Raw genomic sequence first — 23,425 nt, 5'->3', positions numbered from 1 at the left:
TGGGTGGCTCAAGTGACCCTTGTTAAATGAACAGTGTCCGATTTTATGATTTATTTATTTTTTACCATGGTTACTTAGCAAATCATTGCAGTTGTTAATTTACTGTCACTGCATTGTGGCCATGATCACATGATAACAATTTGGGCATTAGGCGGTCCACCTGGTTTAAGACCAACCACAGGACTACTACAACTGTCCCCATCATGCTATCTCAGCCAACCACTCTTAGCACACACAAAGCTATTATAGCTCTAGAGGCCCAAGCCTGCTCCAGGAGGCCTCAGTCAGTTATAGGCCCCAGCGGCATATATTGCTTCACTTACCTTTGGGCTTTACTGAACTGCTGACAAGCACACCAGACAATGTGAGATGCAGCCTTTCTATAGAAGCCACCTTACACCTGTCTTTAAACAAGTTCATTTTTACAATTGTTCAAAAGTTCCTCATGAAATTTGGTGGAGCCTTCCAAAAACTCCAAGAATCGGCACCAGTTTGCTGAACGGTACAAGGCAGCCTCTGTAGGAAGGCCGTGCCTCACATCAGCTGGGCACATCTGTCAGTAGCTGCAGAAAAACATAAAGGTAAGTTTGATAACAGTTAAATGCCCAGCAGTATATTTATAATTTTAGATAACAGAATATAATTGTTTAGGTTTTGGTCATGGATATAATTTTAGCTTTAAACCACACAATGATTCTCTGATTTTAGATTATTTTTAATTCAGGTTTTGGATTGTCTTAGCTTTTTTTCACCCTTTCATTCATATGTATCTAATTCTTGGAGACTGCTTGGACCTGTCCCTATAGTTTTCTTGGCATGATTTGATTACCATTGCCTCCTTCCTAAGGGTAGAGAAAGTGACTAGTGCAAAGTTATCCTACTGGTTATCCAACCATTATCCCAAACTGGCTCCTCCTTTTTAGCTTAGTATTAAATATATTAGGATAGTGTATTCCCAGGCACAGAAACTGGATCATGCTTTACGGACATTTAGGACAAAATCCTTCTCAATACACCTTTAATAAATAATGTACAACAAATCAATAAAATGCTTCTGTCAAAAAGTTAAAAATCCCCCCTCCTTTCATTTTATAGTTGTGGGAACTATGTATATGTTTAGTCTAACAAACAAAAGGACTATACGTGAATTATGGAAGTCTTCCAATTCTTGAGGGCTGTCACAAAGAAGGGGTCAACCTATTATCCAAAACACCTGAGGGCAGGAAAAGTAGTAATAGGTAAAAGATTATTAAAGAGAGATCCAACCTGGAATTAAGGAGAAATTTCCTGACAGTGAGAACAGTGGAACAACTCAGTGGAATGGCTTGCCTCCAAAGGTTGTGGGTGCTCCTTCATTGGATGATTTCAAGGAGGGTGGATTACCATTTGGCTGGAATGGTACAGGGTTTCCTGTTTGAGAAGGGGATTGGACTAGAAGACCTCCAAGATCCCTTCCAACCCTGTTATTCTATGTTCTAAGAGGCTTCAGAGAACAAATGTCTTAGAACTTTCTTAAAAGTTACTAGTGATAGGGTGTTAATAAACTTCAATAATATCTAACTTTCATATGTGTCTTTCAGTGCCTTTCAGGTACTCTTTCTTTCATCCTATTGGCAATGTATTTACTAATTATTTTTTATAGAGCTTAAACTTTCTATTCTTGCAGTTATTCTAATTTCACTCTTTTTTTCAATGTATATTTCCTCCCAAATTCTCTTGAAACTAACAATCATAACAATCTGACCTACAATCATAACCTAGCGTCTACCATTTGATTTTAATTTTTAATCATAATCAAATCAATTATGGATTCATTTATTTTGGTCTATAGATTATGACACCAGACATCAATTGAGTTTCTACTTCCACATGCATGGTGAAAAATTTAGATATCAATTACATTCCAATATGCTTTAGCTTTTTCATTCATACTCTACATATATGTAAACGTGTTCATTTTTACACGTTTTCAGTTTTACTCCATGTTATTTTACTTTCACTCAAATCTATCATTTCTTTTCCCTTTTCCTTACCTTCACAAATGTTTAATTTGCCTATTTCCTGTTGCTTTCATTTGTTTAATTTATCTTTTTTGCCATTTACTACTGCTCTTACATTCCAATTAGGATTTTTTCTATATGTTGTCATTACCAGATGATGCCACAAGTACTGAACATAGAATATTATGGTTTTAATCAATTAAGTATTTTACATTACAACATTTACATTCCCTGAAAATATTCTGGAAAAGTAATTATCAGTATGATCACGTTTTGGCCAGTATGTCAGAAATGTGTTGAAACTCCATTTCACCCAAAAATATTCACACTACCCTATACAAGCCCAAAATGTCTAAATAAGAGGTTACCTTACAAGCCAACACTATCCTGATAATCTCGAATAAGTTATTTTACAAATAGTCTTCCAGTTATAACCATTTGTTCAATGACAGAAAGTACTGAATGAATGGTAATTTCCATCAGTCTCTGAAGTTTCAGCCATTGCAGCACTCCAAGTATCATGTGATCAAAATTCAGATGCTTGTCTATATTTTTGACATCCCTCCACCCACCTATCTTCACCCCCACTCTCTACTAACTCCTCCTCCATCTCCCTCCATCTATCCTCTATCTTAACTGCCCCTACCTGACTTTTGCTGTTCTCTTTCTCCAGTTTTTGACAAATTGTACCAGCAGAGATGGTTGCTGATCCTTTGAAAGGACTTTGGGAGAAAAGCTGCAGTAAGGTATGGCAAGGCTTGTGGTGGGGAGGCCACATGGAAGAGTAGCAGGAATAGGCAGCAGCAATGGAGTACAAGGTAGTCAAAACAGCAGAAATGGGGAGTAGATAGAAGAGGAGTAAAAGTTATGGGTAAGAATTATAGGGCAAATTATAGTCCTGGCCTAACAATCACAATTGAGACTATTGGAACTGGCACTGCTATATAACGCAGTTGTGAAGTTTCACTAATGAACATTTTACTTAGCAATGGAAGTTTAGTCCTAATTAGAGTCACAAGCCAAGGATTACTTGTTCCAAAAATATTTTAACTTTTTCATATATTTACAAATGATCTTTTAAAACAAACTCATAATCGTATTGCTATCTAGTAATGCAAAACAAATAATTTATCATTTTAGCTCCCCATTATCCTCACTATATACAAACACAAATGCATTAATTATTGCAAATACAGTATTTGGCTTTAATACAGGAATTCTTGAGTATGTTGCATATTCATATAAATTTTATTAATAAATAAATTTTTAACTTGAAAATAAACCAATAGCATCCTTTTTTTGCTATACACTCTTCAAAATATTCTGAATCACATAATGCTTGTCACTTTTTTCAATAGCTAGGTGAGAAATTGGCAGGAATAAATTTCCATAGGCATGATATGGAGATTATAGGGAAGCTCATATGGAAATTGTAGAAAAGTTGTGAAGCCATTACCAAACAATTTCAGTGACTTCCATTTATCAAATAAATAATTATGGTAAAATTATGGATCATTTTTTACTTATTTGTCATATTCATATTGCCCATCTCATAAAACAGGACATTGGTCTAGACAGTGTTAACAGCTTAAAGATTTTTATTTCTGGGTGGAGGAATGGTTTCCATCTTCCTCTGATTTTGGAAATGGACTAGTGGTTTCAGGTTGTTGACTGTGACCTTCTGAGAAATATATTTCATATTAACTCATTAATCACAGAGCCTTGTAATTATTTCTAACCCTCAAAGGAATATCCATCAAACTGAATATCCATTAAAGTATTCAGTTTAATCAAGAATCAGTTTTCTTTACCTAACTGGAAGAGTCCGATCACCTTTCCTTCTATCCATTTCTCTCTGAGGAACAGGATACCATCGGAAATTTAACTTCCAGTTGAATCCTCCATAAGTCATATCAGAGCCTGCCATGTATTCAAATGTGTCATCACTGATTACATCAATGATAGGACAAACTACAGTTTTCCTAGAGAAATAAATGACATAAATTGTTATAGACAAAAGATAATAACATTGCTATGTGTTATTCACTATAGGGGAACAATTATGTAGCATATTATTAAATGATTTTGATTCTAATTTTTAAACATTGGAGACTAACTGTAATGATGACGTATCATTAGGGACAAGACTATTAGAGACTTGTATGTCACTAAATCATCTGGACCCCTGTTCAGATTTAGAACTTGAGGATGAAATATTACAAAGATTATGTCCAGTTGACTTTAACAAAGCTAGTATTCCAGGCAAAACATGTGAGATTCTTTGAAACTCTACAGCTTTCAAAGTAAAATAGTAGCAAACTATAACATTAACATTTGATGAACCCATATTAAAGTCTTATTTGCTTTAAAAAAGCAACTGTATTTTTAAAAAAAGTTTGGGGAAAAACAGGGATAACTGTAATTATTGGAATTTCAATCCATTATACACACACAGTCCATTTAAATATGGGTTTATTCTGCTGCTTATTTTTGTCAAAATATGCTCTACTGAACAACAAAGTCCTCAAAAGAAACTAATTTTAGTCGTTTTGAAAGACTATTATTATAAACACAGTTAACTAAATTAATAAATATCAATCTTTAACACGTTTAAAAAAATAACTACCTATTAGCTTTAATCCGTGCTAACAAAGGCTCAAGCCAACCTACAGTGCATTCACAATGAGCATCTAAAAAGGTAATGACTTGGCCTTTAGAGGCAGCAGCTCCTTTCAATCTGGCTCTGATGAGTCCAGAACGCTGCTCCATTCGAATCACATACACTGGTATTCGTAATTTTTTCACATAGTTCTCCAATGGTCTCTTCAAGAAGTCTGAAAAACAATGTCAAACAAAATGTGATTTAAATGTTTCCTGCATATATACCATTACTAGCATTTGTCAAATGTGTAGATTGACTTCGGTCTAAATTACTTTTCAATTTGATCAGTGAGAAGACTATTCAGCAGAATTGTCCTTCCTTTTTTTGGCAATTCTTTCTGAAGAAACAGAAAGTTTGACTTACCATGAAGTTTCTTTCTGTGTGCAGAATATGGACGTGACATAATTAACAAGGCAGAGCCAATAGACAAAAGCTTACTATTCTACCCTCATATAAGAAATTCCCAATGGCAGATTTTAACTTGATTTCAGCTATAAAAGAAACAACCACAAATCCAGCAACAAGCTAGAGCAAATAATACATTAAAAATGGGAGACAGAAGTAATAAAATGGATATGGAAAGAGGGATGGTTTCTGTTGAAAATTGCAACTTGATGATATATCTCAGTTTTAGCGTTGGTTTCTAACTCTGGAGAAACTTCCCTGGGGAAGGGAAGGTTTTTGAAATTGGTTTTTTTGTTTGTTCCATGGATGGCTGGATGCTCTCCAAGAGCTTCTTGAAGAAATAATCTAGTAATTTCTGGCTGAGGGGAGGGTGGAGAACAGGTCAACCAAGAACCAAATTCACCACTGAAGAACCCATTTAGAACAGCAGTTCTCAACCTATGGGTCGCGACCCCTTTGGGGGTCGAACAACCCTTTCACAGGGATCGCTTAAGACACGAGCATGCACTGCCCTCTTCTCTCTGACAGCTGCCTGGTTAAAAAGCCATCCCCTGCAGTGTTTTTCCCTGAGGGCTCCACAGAACATTTCAAGACCAATGTCACCACATCTGCCCTCTTCGGGGACAGGTCCTCTTCAGAAGGACGAGGCCCCACTGGTCCCCTTCGCATTCATCTTCTGGCCACAGTCCCACGCCGTGGAAAACATAGGTGGGCGCATACCCGCACAGTTACAGGTTGGAGCAGGACCAAAGCCCCTCTCCCAACTGGCCCTTCCTCCCTCAGAGGGCTTTGGAGGCCTTCGGAGAGAAGCTTCTGCAGAAGCCCGGGCGAATAAGAATAAGTTATCGTCATTACGAAGTCTCCGAGGCTGTAATTGTGTGTGTGGGGGTGCACGCACCTATGTTTTCCATGACGTGGAGCCACACCGAGACTCTGCATGGCTGGCGATGACTCCGGAGCCCATCCACAGGAGACGGGGTCCCTCTTGCATTCCTTGTCTTCCCAGATGGGCTCCGGAGTTATTGCCGCGCCGATGCTCCAGCCACATAGAACGTCAGCATGGCTCCGCGCCGTGGAAAACATAGGCATGCGGAAACCCCCCCCACACAATTACAGCCTCGGAGACATCATAATGGCAGGAACTTGTTCTAACTTGCCGGAGTTCTGCAGAAGCTTCCCTCTGAAGCCCTCCAAAGCCCTCCGAGGGAGGAAGGGCCATTTGGGAGAGGGGCTCTGGTCCTACTCTGGGCTGGAATTGTGCGGGGCATGCGCGCACCTATGTTTTCCATGGCATAGAAGACGAAAAACATGAGGGGGACCACAGAGGCCTCGTTCTTCTGAAGAGGACCTGTCCCTGAAGGGAGCAGATGTGGTGGCATCGGTCTTGGGCTGTTCTGCAGAGCCCCCCAGGGAAAACCGCTGCTGCCAGGTACTTTTAACCATATATTTTGGTCCTATGACTGTAGAATGCTGCAAAAAACCATAAATAAAGGCCAGTTGTTGAATGTTTCAAATGTGGAATTGGAATTGGAATTGATTTTATTTGTAGGCCGCCCTTTCCCTGAGGGGACTCAGGGCGGCTCACAGAAACCAGGGAAAGGGGAATACAATACAATACAATACTAAGACAACGACACATAATAAAATAATACACAACATGCATACACCATTCGGGCGGGGTAATGGTCCTTATCCCCAGGCCTGACGGGCGAGCCAGTTCTTCAAGGCTGTGCGGAAGGCCTGGACGGTGGTGAGGGTACGGATCTCAACGGGGAGCTCGTTCCAAAGGGTCGGGGCCGCTACTGAGAAGGCCCTCCTCCTTGTGGTTGCCAGCCGGCATTGGCTGGCCGATGGAATGCGGAGGAGGCCTAACCTATGAGATCTTATAGGCCGTAGGGAGGTAATTGGCAGAAGGCGGTCTCTCAGGTATCCAGATCCACTGCCATGTAGGGCTTTATGGGTGGTCAATAGCACCTTGAAGCGCATCCGGAGATCGACAGGTAGCCAGCGCAGCTCGCGGAGGATAGGTGTAATGCGGGTGAATCGGGGTGCACCCGCGATCACTCGCGCGGCTGCGTTCTGTACTAGCTGAAGTCGCCGGATGTTCCTCAAGGGCAGCCCCATGTAGAGCACATTGCAGTATTCCAGCCTAGAGATCACGAGGGCCCGAGTGACTGTTGTGAGAGCCTCCCGGTTCAGGTAGGGTCGCAACTGGCGCACCAGGCGTACCTGGGCGAATGCCCCCCTGGTCACAGCCGCTATATGATGGTCGAATGACAGCTGTGGATCCAGGAGGACTCCCAAGTTGCGAACCCTCTCTGAGGGGTGTAAAATTTGACCCCCCAGCCTGAGTGTTGGATTAATAGCCGAATTTTTGGGAGGAAAACACAACAGCCACTCGGTCTTTTCTGGGTTGAGCACAAGCTTGTTAATCCTCATCCAGTCCATGACGGCTTCGAGTCCCCGGTCCATTACGTCAACCGCTTCATTGATTTGGCACGGGGCGGACAGATACAATTGAGTATCGTCCGCATATTGATGGTATCTAATCCCGTGCCTGCGGATGATCTCTCCCAGCGGTTTCATGTAAATGTTGAATAGTAGGGGGGATAAGACCGATCCCTGCGGCACCCCATATTTTAGGGGCCTTGGGGACGATCTCTGCCCTCCCACTAACACCGACTGCGACCTGTCCGAGAGGTAGGAGGAGAACCACCGTAACACGGTGCCTCCCACTCCCACCTCCCGCAGTCTTCGCAGAAGGATACCATGGTCGATGGTATCGAAAGCCGCTGAGAGGTCAAGGAGGACCAGGATGGAGGGATGTCCTTCATCTCTGGCTCTCCAGAGATCATCCATCAATGCGACCAAGGCGGTTTCAGTGCTGTAACCGGGTCTGAAGCCTGACTGGAAGGGGTCTAGATAGTCTGCTTCCTCCAAGGACCGTTGGAGCTGGAAGGCCACCACCTTCTCAACAACCTTCCCCAAAAAGGGGAGGTTGGAGACCGGGCGGTAGTTATTAAGGACAGCTGGATCTAGGGATGACTTCTTCAGGAGGGGTCTCACCACCGCCGCCTTCAGTGTGGCGGGGAAGTTCCCCTCCCGAAGGGAGGCGGTTACAACCGCCTGGATCCAGCCTCGTGTCACCTCACTGCAGTTAGAAACCAGCCATGAGGGACACGGATCCAAAGCACAGGTGGAGGAACTCACAGCTCTCATGGCCTTGTCCACATCCCCGGGGGTAACCTCCTGAAACTCAACCCAGAGCTGTTGAACTTGGTCCCCCTGAGTCTCGGCTGGAACTGCAGATGTGGAGTCCAAGTCCGTCCGAAACCGAGCAATTTTGTCCGCTAAGAATTGGGCATATTCTTCAGCTCTGCCCTGCAAGGGTTCCCCCGCCTCCCTTTTATTCAACAGGGAGCGGGTTATCCTAAACAGGGCGGCTGGACGGGACTCAGCGGACGCAACCAGGGAGGCTATATGTGATCTTTTAGCTGCCCTAAGTGCCCTAGTATATTCCCTGGTGCAGGTGGTTACCATTGCTCGGTTCGATGCGGACTTATCGGACCTCCAACGGTGCTCTAGGCATCTCCTCCGGCGCTTCATCTCCCGGAGCTCCTCGGTGAACCAAGGTGGTCTCCGGGATCCGCTGCCTCGGAGGGGCCGCAGTGGCGCAATCCGGTCGAGGGCCTCTGACGCTGCCGAGTGCCACGCAGCAGCCAGAGTCTCTACCGGACTGTGGGTGAGAGTATCAGGAATAACCCCAAGCTCTGTCTGGAACCTTACTGGCTCCATAAGACGCCTGGGGCGGAACCACCTGGTCGGTTCCTCCTCCCTACAGTGGGGGTTTGGCCTCCGGAAGTCGAGCCTCAGTAGGCAATGGTCTGACCACGACAGGGGTACGATGTCACTCCCCCTCAGACCAAGATCACACATCCACTGCTCCGAGAGAAATACAAGGTCAAGCGTGTGTCCCGCCGAATGGGTTGGGCCTCGGATTACTTGAGTCAAGCCCATGGCTGTCATGGAAGCCATGAACTCCTGCGCCCCATCAGAGTTTTCACCGAGCGTCGGCAGATTAAAGTCCCCCAGGACCATCAGCCTAGGGAACTCAACTGCCAGCTCGGCTACTGACTCGAGGAGCGAGGGGAGGGCTGCTGCAACGCTGTTGGGAGGCAGGTACGTTAGCAGCAAACCCACTTGACCCTTGAGGTCCAACTTTAACAGCAAAGACTCACACCCGACAATCTCCGGAGCAGGGACCCTACGAGGAACTAACGACTCCCGGATAACAGCGGCCACACCCCCACCCCTTCCCTGGGCTCTCGGCTGATGCAGCACCTGAAATCCTTCTGGGCACAGTTCTACAAGGGGGACTCCTCCCTCTGGGCCCAGCCAGGTCTCAGTAATACATGCCAGGTCTGCCCTCTCGTCTAAAATTAAGTCCCGGACGAGAGGTGCTTTATGTACAACAGACCTGGCATTTAGCGACAACAGCCTGAGACCAGGGTCCTGATTACTTACACCATCTGGTCTTGGAGTGGGACTCCTAGGGCCGGAAGGAGGGATCTCTGTTATGTAGCGAACCCTCCTTCCCCGGTAATGGCCTGCCCTAGAGTCCCCGCCGTATCTGCCCCTCCCTGTCACGACCGCAATACCCCGACCCTCTCCCGTGTCTTTAGCCCCCTCAGCCACCCCCATAGCCCCCGCAACTCCCGGCAGGTCCTCCGAATCAAGCACACTCATTTATACACTCAAGCGGTCCCCACGTAATAATTAAAACACATAAAATACAAGAGTCATAGGGTAATAAAAAGTGGGATCATCCAATTCACACATTCAATCCCATGCACTCACCATACCATTTAAAAGTTTGCGCAGCGTCCGTAGATCTTATAAAAGAATATATATAGAAGGGAGAGTAGCCTTCGTCCCTTCTTATATATTTGGGAAGGTCCCAAAAAGTCCAGGCGATTAGAAGAAATTATTAAAGCTGTTAAAGTCCGATTTATCAATAGTGTCAGTAAAGGCAAAGTCTGGGCAGTTAAGATGGTTTCCCTTGGGCGATAAAAGATAATATTAACCAGCTGGATGCAGTTAGTTCGTATGTGTAGAGGCCCGGTAGATGTAATTATGGATGTAATTGTAGGTGGAGTGGGTAGGTGGTAATTAAGAAGGCGGTAGAGATGGTAAAAATGATGAAACCAGCCAAGAACTAGAGGAAGCGCCAGTAATGGCCACTGGAGGGAGTCAGAGGACCACATATGCTGCCTTTCCGGAGTAATGGTGTCCAATGCAAGATGGTCTGGTAGACAGTTTTGTCTGACGTGGCACTCCTGAGGCAGCAACAGCAGCAGATGGTACCCAACACAATAAAAAGTTTGTTGTTGCAGTCCTGGGATCACAATCCAGGAAGATAGATGGTAGATAAAACGTTGCAAGGCCCAGTGAAAGCAGCAATAAAACCCAAAGGAGATGTCGTACCAAGGGGAGAAAAAACAGTCAACAGGGCCGCAATACAAAACAGTAGAATTATGGTGGGGATAGAAACCAAGTCCTCCAGACCAAACAGGTACTTCCATGCAGCTCCTTACCCTCTGATCAGGGCACAGATCAAGCCCCCCAGGGTAGCTGGGCAGCCTCTTGGGACCGCGGGGCCAAAGCCACCGCCGCTCATGCAACGCCGCCACCACCGCCGCCCAGCTGTTCAAGAGGGAGCCGTCAATAGGGCCGTGATGCCAGGCACCAGGATTACGATGAGGGTAGAAAAATAAACCTCCAAACCAAACAGGCACTTCAAAGTCCGGATCCAGCCTCCCAAGGCAGCGGGGCAGCCTCCTGAGGCAGCGGGGCCGAAGCCGCCGCCGCTCGCGCAACGCCGCCACCGCCGCCGCCCAGCTGATCGGAAGAAAAGTCACCGAGGGAGGTAACGCCGTCCCGGGACCACCCGGAGGTGGCCCCCTCCTCAGAAAGTTACCTTCCCTGGAAGCCTGACAGCTGATCGTTTGCGAGGACCCCTCTGTTGTCATATTCGGGGTCTCGTCGCCTGGAATTTTCCCGCTGTTTCTTTTCGGTAGCCGGAGCGTTAGAGCTCGGCAGCCATTCCCGTTTTGATTGGAACACTCAAAAAGGCGACCACAGTATGTGTGTGTGTATGTCTCTCTGTGTGTGAGAGTGAGTGAGTGAGAGAGACAGACAGACAGAGAGGCACAAAGAGAGAGACACAGACAGAGTGAGTAAGTGAGTGAGTGAAACAGAGAAGGAGGGAGAAAGAGTGACAAAGAGCCACAGAGAGAGAGAGAAAGAGAAAGAAAAGGAAAGGGAAAGAGAAAAGAAGGAAGAAAGGAAGGAAGTTAGAAAGAAAGAAAGAAAGAAAGAAAGAAAGAAAGAAAGAAAGAAAGAAAGAAAGAAAGAGAATGACAATTGGCTTATCTGAAGGGCCCTTTGCTTTCTTTCTTTTTTTTTTCAAATATATTTTATTCATTTTCACATTCCATTTTACAGTCACTTATATACTGGATATTTGCTATAAGAAAAGAAATAAAACAAAATAAAAAAGAAAACACAACTCATCATTCACAACCCCACCTGACACTTCCATCCTCCACACACCCCATCTTCCCCCTCCAACTTTCCTTTCCTCCCTCTAACACTCCCCTCCTACTTCCCTTTCCCCTCAAACCTTCCTTCTCCCCTTGCTCCCAGCACGCCCTCCTTACATTCCCCTTACTCCTTCCTTACTCCTCCCTCTTCTTTCCCTCTACCTCTCCCCTTGGTGTATTCCTTTATTCAACTGTTGTTTATTAATATAATATGATAAAAAATAAAATAAACCAAGGAAAAAAAAATATAAAGAAAGAAAAGAAAAAAAAAGAACAACCGTATACAAGTGCATTCTTTTTCTTATTGAGACTATATTAACACCCACCCACCCACCCCCCATAAATCCCCATCCCTAATCCTCCCGACTTCCCAGGGCCCACACCTGGCACTGCCCTCTGTCTAAAGTATCTTATGATCGTATGGATTAAAAATAAAAGTAATATATTTAAAAAAAATAGATAGAAAGAAAATACAAATTATATAAAGGAAAAGAAAAAAAAAAGAAAAGAAAAAAAGAAAAAAAAGAACTCTTTGTATTAAGCTCAGCCCCCCATCTTTATTTATGTTTAAATAGTGTAAATCATTCTATATGTATTTTATTCTCGTCTCTTGCTTCTTTGTTATTTACCCCAACCTCCTGTAGGCTCTCCAGTTCATCTTCCTTAACCTTATATTCAGATAAGCATTTATACAAATTTGTGTAGACATCAGTATACAAACTAGCTCAAAATAATCTCACCAAACTTTCCCTTCTAGTAAAATTTAAGCAGAGTGGATCATTCCACATATTCAAATATTACTTTACAGAAGAATCAGTTTGCATTCTATCTTAAAATAATCTCAACAAACTTTCCCTTCTAATAGGATTTAAACAGCGTAAATCATTCCGCATGCATTTTACCCTCGTCCCTTGCTTCTCTAATATTTACCACTATTTCCCATAGTCCCTCCAAATAATCTTTCTTAACCTTATTTTCAAACAGTAATTCACACAAGAGTCAAAATTTATACAAATTTGTGCAGACATCAGTTTACAATCTAGCTCAAAATAATCTCACCAAACTTTCCCTTCTAGTAAAATTTAAGCAGCGTGGATCAAATATTACTTTACACAAAAATCAGTTTGCATTCTATCTTAAAATGATCCCATCAAGCTTTCCCTTCTAATAGGATTTAAACAACGTAAATCATTCCGCATGCATTTTACCCTCATCCCTTGCTTCTCTGATATTTACCACTATCAAATTTATGCAGACATTAGTTTACAATCTAGCTCAAAATAATCTCACCAAGCTTTCCCTTCTAAGAAAAATTAAGTAGCATGGATCATTCCACATATTCAAATAATACTTTCAACAAGAATCAGTTTACCTTCTATTTTAAAATAATCTCATCAAACTTTCCCTTCTAACAGGATTTAAACAGCGTAAATCATTCTGCATGCATTTTACAAATATACATTCAGCATCACCCCACCAATATCCGATTCCGCTTTTTCTACCGGAGAGAGGTCGCAAACCCCCATTCAATCCACAACTTTGACGAATATTTTAGAATGTCTAAATCCTCGATCTCCGCTTTTCTGCTTCTCCGAGAGAGGGAGAGCTACCCCCTCCATCTTGCAGCCATGTGGTCTGCTGCTTGCCTTCTCCTTCGGCTTGTCTTTCCTCTTTTCCAAGTGAATCAGGAAGTCCCGCCTTCAAAGTCTTGTAATAGAAATCTCGAGCCTCCGAAACAGAACTGAGACGAAGTCTTTGATTCTCAAATGTGACCGTAATGCCGGCTGGGGCCTCCCATTTATATTGAATCTGATGATTTCTAAGCTCTTTAGTTAAGAAAGTATAGTCTCTTCTTGCTTTTAACATCTGGGATGGTATTTCTTTGAAGACAATCAAATCCTGGCCATCAATTCGCAACCTGTTATTGTAAAACTTTTGCATGATCGCGTTTCTGGATTCTTTTGTGGAGAAATATATAATTATGTCCCTCGGGAGCTGTCGCTGTTCTGCTACCAACGAATTCTGGCGATAGATTTTCCGAATCTGCCAATCAAAATTAAGTCCCGGGCTTCCCACCGCATGGCTGAAGGCTTCAACAAAGGTCTGTTTCAGATTCTCTCGCTCCTTTTCGCGGAATCCTCTGACTCTTATTGCAAATGCCTTCTTGTTAAAGTTTATCATAACGAGCTGTTCTTGAGTATCTCTAATTTTTTGTTGTAATGTTTGGATATTAGTAGTCAAATTAGAATTAGCCTCCTCCAAGCTTTCCAATTTATTCTCCATTTCAGCGGTATAATCTGTCAGGGCAGACACGGCTACAAACGTATTCGCCTTCATTTGGGCAATCTTAGACTTTAAATTACCATATAGCTCCAATACAAATTCTTTAATTTCTTGTTTAAAGTCATTAAGCATTTGAAAGAAAAATTCCTGTGTTAAGAATTCTCCAGTAGAGGGCGTAGGAGACAAGGGCAGCGATTTCATAGTAGATTCTTTAAATTCATTCGTAGATTCTTTAAGCACATTCGTAGAGAGACGCTTCGATTTTGACCTGGGTGCCATTATAAATAAACAAATAAACAGCGCTCTCGCTCCCCTCTGTTTCCCAAAAAAAATTATTTTGTTTAAGAGCGGTCTGCAGGAAGGTAAAGCCGGCTAAGTACATCCCCTATCAGTCACCAACGGAGAGAAATCGCCATTTTGAAGTCCGTTTAAACAAAGAAGCCTCTAGGGCAAATGAGGCTGGTGTTTAAGATAGTAATAAAAGCATAAATCTCATAGGGGTGGGACCCGCCCGTATTAATCCTAGCTTCAAACAACTTTGCTTTGTCCTGGGGGGGGGGGGTCGCCTGTCTAGGGCTGCAAAAAAAGGCAGCTGAGAAGAACTGGCTGGAGATAAGGGCTCCGCTTACGCTGGATCTAATCTCCGTCCACAGCCAAAAAAAAAGAAAAAGGCTGTGAATTACGAATAGACCCTAGCCACAGAGCTAAAACTCCCTGCCCCTTTCTAGCCAAAAAGGGGTGATATCTATGATCTTATTTAGATATACAGACCAGATCTCTGAGAGGAGCTCCGTTGAGCCCTCTTCGGCGATAGGCTCCGCCCCCAGGAAGTCGATCTGAAGGGCCCTTTTCTGAGTGCTGTGAAGGGGAGTCCAAGCATGGGTTAAATACAGCCAATCTGCCCAGGACTAAATTGAAACTTTATGCCACACCTCTGGTGCTGACTAATCCTCAGATTTTCTTCAATGAAGGCGTGGACAATGTGTGCTAAGAAGTTCAGGAACCAAGTCAATGAAGGTCGTTAAAAAATTATCTACAAATCCAAAGAAATCATATGACAAATGGCAGAGCAGACCCCAGGGTGGGGTTGGAATCTCTTTCACAGCACCCAGAAAAGGACCCTTCAGGTAAGCCAATTTTTCTGGATGCAACTCTGGAGAGTCCAGGCATGGGACATATCCAAGCTAAATGTCACTAGGGCGGGAAACGAAAGCATCCAGGGTCTTTCCGCTGGTATGAATGCCCTAGAGAACTCGCCTCCCAAATGCCACCTCCGCAGAAGCAAATTTGTCCAGTCTGTAGTTTTGAACAAAGGAAGACTCTTTGAAAAGGGTGGCCTTTGCCAGTGCGGGGGACAGCCACCACTGGAGGGACTGACGTACCTTTGGTGAGACACGAATCAATTGTTGAGAGTTGCTCATGTTGGCCCTCTGGTAGGGCAGGAGGAGCCATTGTAGGTGTCGAGAATGAAGGCGTGCCCAAGGTACTATTGACAGGCACAAAATCATCTTGCCAAGGAGTTATGACAGCTGCACGATCGATGCCTGCAATGACTGCAGTACCTGCAACACCTGGCTTCTGATGCTTGCCAACCGCTTTGGAGACAGGGAGGCCTGGCAACTGGTGGTGTCGGATGCACATGCCTCTTTTCCTTGTTGATGGAGAACCTGTGTTGTTGGAAGGTTCGCAGTGTGTATTGCAGGTCTTGCATCGCTTGTTGCCATGATGATGACTGAATGAGGACATTGTCCAGGTAGCAATGCAGGCACACCGGGCGAGGTCTCAAGAAAGCCACCACCACAGCTAGGACTTTTGTAAAGGTCCGAGGTGCCGAGGACAGGCCGAATGGCAGAACCTTGTACTGGTAGCGGCGGCCTGCATAAAAGAATCTCAGGAAACTGTGGTGAGCTTTGCAAATGGGATGTGGAGGTAGGCCTCCTTGAGATCTATGGATGTTAAGAGATCTCCCGGCTTGATGCAATCCAGAATTGACTGAAGGGACTGCATCTTGAAGCTCCAGTATGCTATATGATGGTTTAGCTTTTTTAGATCGAGGATCCCCCTCCACCTCCCAGAGTTCTTTGGGACAAGGAAGAGTATTGAATAAAACTCTGTCCTTTCCTGACCTGGTGGAACCGATTCTATGGCATTTATGTTTCTGAGGTAAAGGATCTCCTGTTCCATGAGAGTCCTCTTGACCGAATAGGAGGGGGTTGGACACCGAACGAAGTGTCGGGAAGGGGGGGGAAATGAACTCTAACGTTAGACCTATGCGTATCGTCTGAAGGACCACTGGTCCGACGTGATCCGCTCCCATTGGGAATGGAACAGCTGAAGATGCCCTCCTATGGGAGCCGTTCGCTGATGGTCACTTATTACGTCTGAAGGGTCTGGAACTGGACCCTCCGCGATAGGGACATTTAGAGAAGGACTGTTGACTGTTTCTGTCACAAAAGGGCTGATGGTCCTGGGACCTACCCGTGCCTTGAGAATAGGAACGTTGGAAGGAACTGGAGGTAGATTGCTGCTCCAAGTTCTGAAAGGGCTGCCTCCTATAAGTCTGCAAACCCTTGCAGTCAGATTTTTTGTTAACCGAAGGCATGACCTTCTTTTTGTCCTTATTTTCAACAAGGACATGATCTGGGGCCTCCCCCAAAAGCTTGCTACCCTTAAAGGAGCTGAGGCAAGCTTCCACTTGGAGCGGATATCTGTGTTCCAATGCCTGAGCCATAAGAGGCGTTTGGTGGGATCTAGAGGCAAATTTAGGATTCAGAGTGGTGTCAGCAATGTACTCTGTTGCTGCAATAATTTTGTTAACATCCTGCCTTAATTTGGTATCCCCAGCCAGGAGCTTGGCGAGGAGCTGTCTCAGCCAGAGTAGCACCGCCCTGGACAGAAAGGACGCAGAAGCGGAAGCTTTAATGGCCCAAGCCGCCGCCTGATGAGTCTTGTGGCAGGTATTCTCAGCCCTTTTGTCCTCCGCCTTGAACCCTTCTAATAGTTCAGGGGGGGAGCATTGAATTGCTCAGGCGCGTCCATGGGAGGCAATTTCAGTAAGTCTTCTAGACTTGGATCAACCATGTAAAATTTCTTGTCATTATCACTAGAAGTAGCACTACATTAAGGAACAATTTTGGAACCAGCACAATTTTCTGAGTAGATTCTGGCTTCTCAAAGAGTCCCTCACTGAGGTCCTCTGGTGCAGGAGCAGCCAGAGCCGGAGTGCTAGTACCCAAGTGGGCCAAGGCTTTCGCCTTGTTCAAAATAGTCTTGAAATGAGCATACTTGAACAAGCCAGAAAAGGCTGGCTTGTTGGGAACAGCAGTCTCATCCCCAGAGAATTCTAGTTCTAGCCCGGACCGAGATCCTCCTCCCAGTCAGAGTCCTCACTGGCCAAGGATGAGTGCAACGACTGAGGGAGCTGGGCCTGAACAACATCTTGTGGAGGCCCCGGGGTCAGGGGTGGGCGGGATTTGCGCAGGGGCTTGGCCCATTGCAACCTCTATTCCTTGGGAAATAGCCCTGGCAATGATATTCTGCATTTCTATGGAACGATCGGGTCCTCTATCTTCTGGGGAGCGAGCTCCGGGTGGGGGATGAATGGCCAGTTGTTGGGGTGCAAGGGGGCCCATTGTGACCGACTCCTCTTCAGGATCAAAAGGACATGCTAATAGGTCTGCTCGATCGGCCATAGAAGATCCAGAGGAGCTTGCCATTGCAATGGAATATGAAGAGGAGAATTCCTGGCCTTCATCCTCACTCTCCAACATTGGAGGATCCTGACCAGGCTGAACCCCGGGCGAGTGATCCTCATGAGAAACAGGCCTGGAAGGCTGGGCCTGTAGTTGAGCCCTAGAAAACTGCTTTTCTAAATCCTTTTGGCATCTGATGGCATCTGTCCAGGCCCGAACTCTGCTTAGTCCCCTGTGTAGAGTAAGGCTTGCTTGCTCTGATGGTCTCCCTGGCTGTCTTGCCAGCCTGTCTGGTACAGGCCCTGCTTAGTCCCCTGTGTAGAGTAAGGCTTGCTTGCTCTGATGGTCTCCCTGGCTGTCTTGCCAGTCTGTCTGGTACAGGCCCTGCTGGTGGAGGGACCAATCTGTTGCTACTCAGGGGCCCCATCTGCCATTATTGAATGTGGGGATGTAAGGCCTGGAAGATAACTTTCCCACACTCACCACCTCAGATGAAACTGGCCTTAGCGCTCTGGTGCAGAGGCACTGAAGGCAGGGGTAAGCAAAGCTCAGCAGTCTTTTGATTGGTGAAGGAGAATGATGTGAGCTCCAAGCTCCCAGCACCCACGCAGGTCAATTAATGCGGGGCACGACCACGTGGGCCACAAACCTCCGCTGCCACCCTCTACCGCAATAGTGGAGCTGTGAGTTAGCAAACCTGCCAGAATTCCGGACAGGAAGGCTTCTAGTGGCGACCTGCAAGAGACAGGCAATCAGGCGGCTGTAGCTGCTTTTCGCAGCAAAAAATTGAATTTTGACACTCTCTAAATGGCCGCCACATGTGACCCTCTCAAAATGGCCACCACCACATGTAATCCACTTAAAATGGTTACCCGCATACACCAGAGAGCTCTGAGGCTCTGGGCCAACAGCCGGCTCACTCAGAAGCACAGTCAGCAGTAACGGATGTCCCAGAGAGGTTACGATTGCAGCAGGATCGCTGCGATTGTGCTGGCGTTGGCACTCTGACCCACGTGCTTTCCCCAACAGCAGCTTGCGGCCTCATGGCACCTGAGCGAACCCAGGACACCGGAGAGGCTGAAATTGGTGAGAACCAGGGAATAAGGGTAAAAGGAAAACTCACCAAGCCTGCTCCTATAATCAGGAAGAAGAAGATAAATTTTGTAATAAAGTAGAAAAATAGAGAGTCCAAGCAATCACTTAGGAATGAAGAGAAACTGGAAGCGCGTTCACTGGGCTAGCTGAATTGAAAAAAATCTGAGGATTAGTCAGCACCTGAGGCGTGGTTTAAAGTTTCAATTCAGTCCTGGGCAGATTGGCTGTATTTAACCCATGCTTGGACTCTCCAGAGCAGCACCCAGGAAAACATATGACCACAATTGAGCCCAAAATTTTGGTTGCTAAGCAAGAATGTCGTTAAGTGAGTTTCATATTTTGTGCAACTGTGCAATGAGTTGGATGCGCCAAACAATGCTTGTTTTTTCACACTGTGCATACTCTCACAAAATGTAGCAATGTAGTTTACTGTTATATTGACTGTTACCCATGCCACACCCTGCTTCAAAACAAAATTTCATTTATTTGTAATTAGAAATAAATATTTCACAATATATAATTACATATTGTTTTGTGATTAATCACTATACTTTATGTTCAATTTGTAATAATGAAAATACATCCTGCATATCAGATATTTACATTATGATTCATAACAGTAGCAAAATTACAGTTATGAAGTAGCAATGAAAATAATTTTATGGTTGGGGGTCACCACAACATGAGGAACTGTATTAAAGGGTTGCGGCATTGGGAAGGTTGAGAACCACTGATTTAGAATGAACAATAAAAAGAGGCTCTTCTTGGCCACAGCTTGCTTTCTCCTTTTTGTTGAACTATCATCATTTCTGAATGTCCATGATTTTAAGATGGCAAGGAAGGGAAGAGTTGTTGTAATCAAGTTACAGTAAGTAGAAAACTATTTCAGAAAACAACTTCAGAAATTTTAGGATTTAAATTATTAGAGGATTGTACTTCTAAGTTTACTATGCTGAACTTTTTTAGTTTTAGAACAAAGACTATTTAAATGGTGCGCTGAATCTGTTGTGAGGAGGAAGAAACCAAAGGTTACTTGCATCTGATTGGAGAAGCTATTTGACTGTAATGGAACCCTTGATTACACAAGAGGGCACAGAATTTGAACTTTAGAGTTTAGAGTTTATTGGGATTTATAGGCCGCCCTTTTCCCTGAGGGGACTCAGGGCGGCTTACAACCACAAGGGAGGGGGGTGCAGTGTCAAAACAACACAGAATGTGAACAAAGAAAAAATAGTAAAAACACAACTTTCGTTCAGCAATCAAACACTCGGGCGGGTAAATTGGGAACCTATCCCCAGGCCTGCTGGGAGAGCCAGATCTTGAGGGCTGCGCGGAAGGTCTGGATAGTGGTGAGGGTACGGATCTCAACGGGGAGATCGTTCCACAGGGTCGGAGCTGCAACAGAAAAGGCTCTCCTCCGTGTGGTCGCCAGTCGGCATTGACTGGCAGATGGGATTCGGAGGAGGCCCAGTCTGTGCGATCTAATTGGTCGATTTAGGGAGGTGATCGGCAGAAGGCGGTCTCTCAAGTACCCAGATCCACTACCATGGAGTGCTTTAAAGATGGTCATCAGTACCCTGAAACGCACCTGGAGACCAACAGGTAGCCAGTGCAGCTCGCGGAGGACGGGTGTAACGTGGGCGAACCGCGGTGCGCCCACTATCACTCGCGCGGCTGCATTCTGGACTAGCTGTAGCCGCCGGATGCACTTCAAGGGCAACCCCATGTAGAGCCCATTGCAGTATTCCAGCCTAGAGATCACAAGGGCTCGAGTGACTGTTGTGAGAGCCTCCCGGTCTAGGTAGGGCCGCAACTGGCAGACCAGGCGAACCTGGGCAAATGCCCCCCTGGTCACAGCTGACAGCTGGTGGTCAAAAGTCAGCTGTGGGTCCAGGAGGACTCCTAAGTTGCGGACCCTATCTGAGGGGTATAAAATTTGACCCCCCAGCCTAAGCGTTGGTATATTAGCCAAATTATTGGGAGGGAAGCACAACAGCCACTCGGTCTTGTCCGGGTTGAGTACCAGTTTGTTAGCGCTCATCCAGTTCTTAACGGCCTCTAGACCCTGGTTCATCACGTCCACCGCTTCATTGAGTTGGCACGGGGCGGACAGATACAGTTGCGTATCGTCCGCATATTGGTGGTATTTTATCCCGTGCCTCCGAATGATCTCGCCCAGCGGTCTCATGTATATGTTAAATAGTAGGGGGGATAAGACCGAACCCTGCGGCACCCCACATGTTAGGGGCCTCAGGGACGATCTCTGCCCCCCGACCAACACCGACTGTGACCTGTCCGAGAGGTAGGAGGAGAACCACCGTAAAACAGTGCCTCCCACTCCCACCTCCCGCAGTCGTCGCAGAAGGATACCATGGTCGATGGTATCGAAAGCCGCTGAGAGGTCAAGGAGAACCAGGATGGACGCATAGCCTCCATCTCTGGCCCTCCAGAGATCATCGGTCAATGCGACCAAAGCGGTTTCTGTGCTGTAACCAGGTCTGAAGCCGGACTGGAAGGGGTCAAGATAACTAGCTTCCTCCAAGGCCCGTTGAAGCTGGAAGGCCACCACCTTCTCAACAACCTTCCCGATAAAGGGGAGGTTGGAGACAGGACGAAAGTTGTTTAAAATGGCTGGATCCAAGGATGGTTTCTTCAGGAGGGGTCTCACCACCGCCGTTTTAAGTACGGCGGGGAAGTGCCCCTCCCGAAGGGAGGTGGTCACGACCGCCTGGATCCAGCCATGTGTCACCTCCCTGCTGTTGGCAACCAGCCAGGAGGGACACGGGTCCAGAATACAAGTGGAGGCACTTACAGCTCGAATGGCCTTGTCCACATCCCCAGAGGCAACATCCTGGAACTCAACCCAGAGATGGTGTGGCAAATGGTCCTCCTGTGTCTCGGCTGGATCTACTGCGGTGGAGTCCAAGTCCGATCGAAACCGAGCTACTTTGTCCGCCAAGAATTGAGCATAGTCCTCAGCCCTACCCTGCAAGGGGTCTCCCGCATCCCTCCTATTGAGGAGGGAGCGGGTTATCCTAAACAGGGCGGCTGGGCGTGACTCGGCGGACGCAACCAAGGCAGAGATGTATGATCTTTTAGCAGTTCTTAGTGCTCGGATATAGTCCTTGGTGCAGGTAGTTAAAAGTGCTCGGTTCGCCTCGGACTTATCGGACCTCCACAGGTGCTCTAGGCATCTCCTCCGGCGTTTCTTCTCCCGGAGCTCCTCGGTAAACCAAGGAGGCCTCCGGGATCCACTGACCCGGAGGGGCCGTAGTGGCGCAATCCGGTCAAGAGACTCCGACGCTGCCGAATACCAGGCGGCAGCCAGAGTCTCCGCCGAACTGTGGGCGAGAGTATCAGGAATGACCCCAAGCTCCGTCTGGAACCTCAACGGGTCCATAAGTCGCCTGGGGCGGAACCACCTGGTCGGTTCCTCCTCCCTACGGTGGGGGTTTGGCCTCCGGAAGTCAAGCCTCAGTAGGCAGTGGTCTGACCACGACAGGGGTATGATCTCATTACCCCTCAGACCAAGATCACACATCCACTGCTCCGAGAGGAATACGAGGTCGAGCATGTGACCCGCTGCATGGGTTGGGCCCCGAATTACTTGGGTCAAGCCCATGGCTGTCATGGAAGCCATGAACTCCTGCGCCCCATCAGAGCGTTCACCGAGCGATGGCAAATTGAAGTCCCCCAGAACTATAAGCCTGGGGAACTCAACTGCCAGCTCGGCTACTGACTCGAGGAGCGAGGGGAGGGATGCTGCAACGCAGTTGGGAGGCAGGTACGTTAGCAGCAAACCCACTTGACCCTTGAGGTCCAACTTTATCAGCAGGGACTCACACCCGACAAGCTCCGGAGCAGGGACCCTACGAGGTAACAGAGACTCCCGGATTACAATAGCCACACCGCCACCCCTTCCCTGGGCTCTCGGCTGATGAAGCACCTGAAATCCCTCTGGGCACATCTCTACAAGGGGGACTCCTCCTTCTGTGCCCAGCCAGGTTTCAGTAATACATGCCAGGTCTGCCCTCTCGTCAACAATTAAGTCCCGGACGAGGGGAGCTTTGTGAACAACAGACCTGGCATTTAGCGACAACAGCCTGAGACCAGGGTCCTGACTGCTCGCGCCATCTGGTCTTGGAGTGGGACTCATAGGGCCGGAAGGAGGGATCTCTGTGATGTAGGGAACCCTCCTTCCCCGGTAATGGCCCGCCCTAAAGTCCCCGCCGTATCTGCCTCTCCCTGTCATGACCGCTATGCTCCGACCCATTCCCGTGGCCATGGTCCCCCCAACCACCCCGGTACCCCCCGCCTTCCCCAGCAGGTCCTCCGAGTCAAACATTCTCATTTATCCACACTAACAGTTCCCACGTGAAATTTAAAACATATAAAAATACAAAAGCAACAATTACTAAAAGTGGGCCATTCATTCAATTCCAACCAACTCCCATGCACTCAGCATACTATTTTAAAAATTGCGCAGTTATAATATATAGTAATATGGAAACAGTGGAGGAAGCGGTAATCTGCTCCTCTCCCTTCCCATGTCCTGGGGAGATGTCCTTGGCCACCAAGTCAAAAAGTGCGTAACATATAAGGTGGCCGTACACAAGCAAGATTGAATGTGAAGCTCCAAAGTTTGTAAAAGGCAACCATGTAGTCTTACCCCGCTGGTGGAGGTTA

At 46.3% G+C, this 23,425-nt stretch overlaps 1 protein-coding gene across 3 annotated transcripts in view; it reads right to left on the bottom strand.

Annotated features, from left to right (window-relative positions):
- Window positions 1–23,425, bottom strand: part of GALNT1 (polypeptide N-acetylgalactosaminyltransferase 1) — an 83,461-nt gene that overhangs the window by 30,769 nt on the left and 29,267 nt on the right. For all 3 annotated transcript variants that reach the window (XR_015696400.1, XM_014070845.2, XM_014070844.2), the window contains exons 6-7: window positions 4,627–4,834; window positions 3,812–3,982 (exon numbers count right to left, since the gene is read on the bottom strand). Coding sequence is in view for 2 of the 3 variants with exons in the window: in XM_014070845.2 (XP_013926320.2) it covers window positions 3,812–3,982; window positions 4,627–4,834 (379 nt within the window). In the remaining variant the exon portion in view is untranslated. The remainder of the gene's footprint in view (window positions 1–3,811; window positions 3,983–4,626; window positions 4,835–23,425) is intronic.

Source organism: Thamnophis sirtalis, unplaced genomic scaffold, assembly GCF_051295495.1.
Source record: "Thamnophis sirtalis isolate CommonGarterSnake01/CBP01778 unplaced genomic scaffold, rThaSir2_p1.2 scaffold_4, whole genome shotgun sequence".
NCBI lineage: Eukaryota > Metazoa > Chordata > Lepidosauria > Squamata > Natricidae > Thamnophis > Thamnophis sirtalis.
Note: the sequence above shows the minus strand (reverse complement) of the source record. Positions and strands in the feature narration are given on the sequence as shown.